The following is a 7,206-nucleotide window of genomic DNA, read 5'->3' on the forward strand; positions in this document are numbered from 1 at the left end:
TTCTTTCTGTTTCTCTCTCTAGCTCATATTCGCTCCTCTTTTTATTTTTATTTTTTACTCTCCCTCTTTTACTCCATTGTCGTTTCTCTCTCTCGCTGTTATATTTTCACCCTTGTTGATCATTTAAATGACTGGATTGCCGTTTAAGGGTATGGATAGGATGACAAAGTTGGGGGTCGTATGTATAAAATTCAAAATACACCTAATAGTGTATTTAGTTTGCAAATACACTTAGTAGGATAGAAAATGGATTAATTAATACATGAATAACTAAATTTCATGTAACTGATTCGTGCATAAAATAATACTCATATATAGATTTTCTCATAACTCATCTCTTAATTACTAACTAGATGGTGGCACGCGCGTCAACACTTTAGATTATAGTGTATTTATGTGTATATAGTTGTGCATAGGTAGTGATAATATATATATATATATATATATATATATATATATATATATATATATATATATATATATATATATATATATTTTTATATTATATTGCTAATAAACATACATAAGTTTGCACTATTTTTATACATATATATATATACTATGTTCAAAATACGATTAATATAATATTGTAGTTTATGCTCCGTACCCAAAACTTTATTATATTAGTGTTTCACAAATACAAAGTTGCAAAAATTTATTAATACTTTTTAAAAGAGAAGACTTGTTTAAAAGGAACCTATTTTCCTCTCTTTTGAGACAAACAATAAGAATATTTAAACATCATGTGATACTTTGAATTTTAATTCGATTAACTTAAAGGTGTAAAATATTTTTTTGTTAATGTATGTAGATTGGACCTAAACAATACTTATTATTTTTTATCAAATTTTGATTTGGATAATTCTAATTCAAATTATTAAATTAATTTTACATGTTTAAAACGAAACAAAGTAGAAATTTGATTTTCTATTTAAACGAAGAACTACTATTTTTTAATTTTGGTGAGTATTCTTGGTTTAGCTCATTTTACTTGTCATGTTGTCTTTTGCACAATTTTTTAAGGAAATGTCAATTAGAATTATAATTTGACTAATTTACCTTATTTATTATTTGATCTCCATTTAATATTATTTTTTCTTTTACGACATTAATCTTTTTTCACATTTATTAGAGTAAGAATAAAAATGAAAAAGTAATTAAAATCTATCTTATTTTAAAATATAAATATTTTAAGTATATTTATTTTAGTAAACATAACAAATAAATGACATGGTGAATAGCAAATATAACATTTAAATATCTAGATTAAATCAAGTATTATAAGAAAAGAAAGGAAATTGTATGATTTGGCTACTTAACATTTTGAAGAAAAGCAATAATATGGGGTCCATGTTTTTTACTGTACAATAATTTCATTTGCTCCCACTAATGGGTTGATATGCATGTGACAATGAATCCACCATTATTGACTTAATGGGGATACTTTGAATTACATGAATATTGTTTAAATTTTTAATATGGGGTGCACCTTTTTTTTTTTTTTTTTTTTTGATATTGCTTGTTTTTTAATATGAGGTCCACTATTTTATTTTATTTTATTTTTGATATTGCTTGATTTTTTTAATATGGGGTCCACTTTTTTTTCATGAGTTTAGAGGTGGTGGGGTCCACTTTGGCTTTTTTTTTTTTTAAAGGGCAAATAATTGAGGAAAAAGATAAATGTCTTTTCTTGTCTTAGAAAGCGCCACATCACTGGGCCTATGTCTCTCTTTTATATATACTAGCAATGACTTGCCCGTGGTGGCCCAACACTTATGTCTAAGTATTAAGTGAGTGTCACCAAATTAATGGTACAAACTAAGATATTTTAATTACAACTTTTCAAATTCGTTACTACGGAAATAAGAGTTACCAAAACTAAATATATCTCCAACAAGTTGATGGAAGTCCATCGGGTCTTCTGCCATTTGAACTCTCAATTCCTATGCCATTGGAAAAACATTAAGTGAACTTTCAAATTGTCTGTCATAGAAAACCATTAGCTAGGACGAAAAGAGTTCAGAGGCTATGTGGACTTTGAAAACTCACGATCCACAGGATTAACTTGACTAACAATAATGTTGCGGATGCAGGAACTACCAGCAAGAGGCTGATTCAAAAGATTCAATGATGAAAAAGTAGGAAGCATAAGGGCCACATAATTGACGTGGGTATGAGAACACCATTTAGAAAATATATCTTAGTGATTAATTGGAGGAATTCAAGTGTAAAAATCTAATTATTACCACAAAGAAGTCAACTGAGCAGTGCAAGGTCAACGAAAAGTGTTAATATAGCTTTGATATGCAACAGCACAAATAAAAAACACAACTTGGTTCTAACAATTCAAAGATAATAAACTTAAAAATTAGAGTAAATTATTAATTCATGAAACCAACAATGTGAAGCAAAGGAGAACCACAAACATGCTACTACATGTTACGATATGTATTTTGAGGTGCACAACTATCATTCACCGCTAGCCATTTAGTCAACCTGCATAAGTGGGCTGATTTGTAGTACAATATAAAAAGATGAATAATTCTTATAACAACTAAATCCAAAAATTATTACTAACATTTAACTTACCTCTGCATTAAAATATTGCAGCACTTCTACGCTTAATATATGGAGGATTAAGTGGTCTACCATAAATGATCTCGATTATTATCTTCTAATTGAATTCCAAGATCATTATGTTTGCGAATACGTAATAATAAACCAGTTATCATTTAATTTCTGTCACAATACTTATTCTTTGACTATCCTTCCTCTGGTACCTCTCTCTTTAGTAGGCACCTTTTTTTTTTTTTTTTTTTTTTTTTTTTTTTAATACATGAGTTGGAGTGATTTACCTAAACCACCCCCAACTCATGCTTCTAATATAGTGAAAAATATATGCATAACTGTAACGACTCATTGGTGTTTGGATGGTTCGTGAATGCAAATAAAACAAGTAAAAACAATATAGATTTTAAATATATTAATAATTATAATATTTAAAAGACTAGTATAAAAGATGACCGTCAAAACTGTTTAAATCTCGAAATTTAAAACATAAATTGGTAAGGCGAAGTATAATTTAATTGGGTATACTACAAATTAAAGCACATTCGACGAAAATATAGAATTGCTTTGTGATTAGAGATGTATATATGGATAATTCGTGCAAAAAGCGTGTCCCTCCCCAAAACTTCTGTTTCAGTACAACAGAGCTAGGGTTCATCATCTCCATTTATCAGTTGCTAGTGCTGCTGTTTTCTCTCTATTTTCGCTGATCAACATGGCTCGACGTAGGTAATATTTGTCTCTCTTTTTTTCAATACAATATAAGTTTCGAAATTTTGAAGAAGAAGGAAAGCAGCAAAAAGTTCATATTTGTTTTCGTTTTTTCTTCTCCAGAGGTAAATCTACGAAACAACAACCGATCAAGGCTTGGAATATTGTCATATTTGGATTTTTTATTGCCTGTCTTGTTGGAATTGCTATGAACTTTAAGGTAGCTAAGTCTAAGACTGAATTGGAACCTGAATCTGAAGAAAAGTTGGATGAAGAAATATTAAGAATGTTGCGTGCAATTCCAAACAAAACAGAGTCGATTCCAACTCAAAATTGTCACTTCGCATCGTCGGAAGGAAGAAGGTCTTACCAGGAGGATAGAGTAACATGTGACCTTAATCTTAAGATTCCTTTGTTTGGTAATGTTTATATTGTTGTGTTTGCAGTTGTTTTGTTTTCTTAATTAGCTTAATTTATATTAGAGATAATGGTCAAAAACACACCTGAACTATCACTTTTTCGTGAGTTTCACACCCCAATTATCAGTTGTTCCCTTTTCCTACGTAGACTATCACCATCTATGTATTTTAGGTAGGAAAAGGACACTCCTGATAGATGACCTAGCCAGCATCGAGGTGTGTTTTTCAATACATAGATGGTGATAGTTCCTGTAGGAAAAGGGAACAATTGATAGTTGGGGTGTGAATATCGCGAAAAAGTGATAGTTCAGATGTGTTTTTGACCATTAACTCTTTATATTATGCATATACCGCCTCCAAACACACACTTGTTGGACATTACCCAACAATAATTGACGTATGAGCTGAGGCACTTGACTAAGGCTATGCTGTCCTTAATGATGTAGGGGCCAGCGGCCTTGAAGAGGTCAGGGTTGGGGCGGTGGCAGTCTTTGATGGTCATATTGGATCGGCTGCTAGTGAGATGGCCTCAAATATCTTTTTGGATAAGTTTCTGCTTAAGCTCAATAACAGTATTGAGCAATCATCTAACTTGAAGGAGTTGCTAAAATCTTCATTAGAAACAACCATTAATGATATTGATGCAGAATTCTCCGAGGCAAGGACAACTTCTCCTATTTTTTCTTTTTTATTTCAATTTCTTACTTTTTAATGACTTGGTTTTTCAAATTCTTTAGGCTGCTTTCAAATATCATTTTTATGCGGGATCTACTGCAGTTGTTGCCCTCATATATGACAATCATGTTTTAGTTGCAAATGTTGGCGATTCAAAGGCTTTTCTTTGCTCTCAGAAAAAAATATCACAAGAAGCCGGTGAGGGTGATATTTTCTTCTCTTCCGTCGTTATGCCCTTCTATTTATGAGTTTGATGCTTCTCAGTTTTCCTTTTTCTTTTTTCATAATGATGTTTGTAATTTTGGAATGAAATCTTTAAGTTTCCCTAGAGAGATAGTAACACCATAATAAGGATTATATGGAGAAGGACCGCATCAAAGCACTTCATGGGTTCAAATCCTGCCGCAGAGAAAAGCTTGGTAGTTAAGTGGAGAGGGATAAAAGGGGTGGACCCATTATTCACCTAGTTTCAAACCTTGCGCATTGGCCTTTGGAGATTTCTTGATTAAAAAAATTTAGATCCCTGTTTTATGCTTCCAACACTAACTTATTGACTACTAGGGGCTCAAAAATGAAAGAGCGAAAGAAGCAGAAAAATTGACGTTAATAACTTGCAAAAAGGGAAAAAAACAAGGAGATAATACAAGATTGAAGTTAATACAGTTGCAAAGTTGGCTGATTTCTTTAGTTGTTGATTGCCTTTGCCCTGTGGTCTCTGGATGTGCATTGTAAGCTCTATATTTCAGGTCTTCTGATTCCTTATTATGCTACATCTAGTTATATTTCCATGATTATTACTGGCAGTAGTAGTACTATTGTCATCCCCGGTGATCAGATGATACTGTCCATTATAGTTTCTCAAATATCCTGTTGCCTAGACTCTAGACTCTAGACGTTTATGTTTTTAGCATAATTCAAGTATTGCAGGTGACAACTACTGCCGCTGAAATTTTAGATGTTAGTATAGTATTCTGATCTGTGTTCTGAGACATCACTGTGTAGGTACGGCTGGTCTTCTCGCCGAGGAGTTGACGAGAGATCATAATGCACATAGGTTGGATGAGAGGGCTAGGATTGAAGCTTCTGGAGGTGTATTCAAATTCGTCCATAATTTTGTTCCTCTCCTCATGGGCCACTTTCCCATGACCCGAGCTATTGGTGATGTTCCTTTGAAAAGGTACTTCTAAAAGGCAGTTAATCTATTCAACAATGAAACCTGCTATATGTTATGAACCGTCTTCTCTGCAAATCATCTTATGTTAGGCATGCATTATGTACTGCAGTCTGTCAAAAGCAAGTCAATTTGGACTTTGCTCTTGTTCTCCACAACATTTTGTCAAGCCACTGTATCTTGTTCGTGGTATTTTGCTTTATCAACAGCTTGTAGCATGAATTTACGGGCAACTTCCCATTCCCCAAGCAGGGAATCTGCTATATCATCGTGGTCATCAAATTTTCTAGCCTCTTGAGGACTCGAACAATAGGTTGACCTTATAAATTTCCTTGTCAAATAAAGTCCTCCTGAATTTTATTCTTTCCACCTTGCCGTGTACATTCTGCTTCATAATATTCCTTATCCTTTGCAATTCTGGATAAGTCTGGAAAATCTCCAAACAGCCACAACGTTGTAACCAGCAACTGCTTTTGTGCTCCCCTGCTTCCTTTTACCGTACTTGGCGTTAGTTACTTTCTTCCATTAGTCCTCCTTTTCATCGTTGTATGAAACCTTTTTCTTTCTTGCCCTTACTCTTACATGCTGGATCTTCCACTATTCGATGTTCTTACTGAAAGTGTGCTAATCCCTATGTTTTGGGGAGCTGAGTATCTTTTGTTGGTTAGATCAAGCCTTTCCTTTAATTAAATATATAAATATATAGTATTGCAAACCTTAGCAAGTGCAACTCATAAGGATCACAGGTCTGAACTTTACGAGACTAGGAGAGCTTTAAAGCTCATCACTTAAATCTTTTTTGGACAAGGGACAAGCTCATCTCTTAGTTGAGAGTATCAATAGTTTGATTGTTGGTTGCAATAGTCGTGATACAGATTATGATTTTTAAATTTTGTGGCTTATTTACGACAACATTAATGGAAACGTTGTGCTATTTTTCCAGATATGGCATCATAGCTAATCCAGAGATGACTGATTGGCGATCTTTAACCTCAAAGGATGAGTTTTTAGTGGTGGCATCTGATGGAATATTTGAAAGCATAGCTCCCCAGGAAGTCTGTGATTTTCTAACTGTAAAGGACCATTCAGATCCATCATTATTGGCTGAACAACTCATTCAGAAAGCATATTTAGAAGGCAGCTACGATAATTTATCAGTTGTTTTGGTTCCCTTGGGGTCGGGGGGGAGCTCCTGTAGATGATTTATCAGCTGTTTCTGGTTCCCCTGGGATATGTAGAGGTTGTAGAAAAAGTATCTTACAACTCGGGCTGGAAATGTTGTCAGCAGCCCAAGATGCACTTAACCATCATCCTATGGGGCACATGACGAAACAGGACCCCCTAAATACCTTTTTATAGACAATTTTTATAATAACCTAACATGACAATAGTTTCAAAAGAGAGCAAAATAAGCCCTTGATTTATGTGTCCAATTTTGGAACGTTATTCCTCCCATTCTATCCACTTTTTTCTTTCTCACGTCTGTTAACGTCAAAATATACCGAAATCTTTACTTTGTAATTCTCAAAAACCGTTCCATCCATACAACTTTTTAAAAAGTAGGAGGAAAGCACAATTATAAATACAGCTAAAAAAAACACCTTATCAATATTGTTTCATGCAATGTACATAACATGACTCGTCAGCTGATACGTCCAGTTT

The 7,206-nt window shown here is 33.3% G+C and overlaps 1 protein-coding gene across 1 annotated transcript; it reads left to right on the top strand.

The window, feature by feature from the left end:
- Positions 1-3,117: 3,117 nt before the first annotated feature.
- On the top strand, positions 3,118-6,919 carry LOC132036081 (putative protein phosphatase 2C 76). Its single transcript, XM_059426315.1, has 6 exons — positions 3,118-3,297; positions 3,403-3,698; positions 4,145-4,356; positions 4,436-4,571; positions 5,376-5,550; positions 6,488-6,919. The coding sequence occupies exons 1-6, from the start codon at positions 3,284-3,286 to the stop codon at positions 6,744-6,746; spliced, it is 1,092 nt and encodes a 363-aa protein (XP_059282298.1). The 5' UTR covers positions 3,118-3,283; the 3' UTR covers positions 6,747-6,919.
- The last annotated feature ends 287 nt before the right edge of the window (positions 6,920-7,206 follow it).

This window comes from Lycium ferocissimum, chromosome 11 (assembly GCF_029784015.1).
Source record: "Lycium ferocissimum isolate CSIRO_LF1 chromosome 11, AGI_CSIRO_Lferr_CH_V1, whole genome shotgun sequence".
Classification (NCBI taxonomy): domain Eukaryota; kingdom Viridiplantae; phylum Streptophyta; class Magnoliopsida; order Solanales; family Solanaceae; genus Lycium; species Lycium ferocissimum.

Excerpts from the sequence above, each read along its gene's own strand:
- LOC132036081 (XM_059426315.1), top strand. Across the intron at positions 4,357-4,435 it reads TTGATGCAGAATTCTCCGAG|GCTGCTTTCAAATATCATTT; the intron begins GCAAGGACAACT and ends CAAATTCTTTAG. Across the intron at positions 4,572-5,375 it reads AAAAATATCACAAGAAGCCG|GTACGGCTGGTCTTCTCGCC; the intron begins GTGAGGGTGATA and ends ATCACTGTGTAG.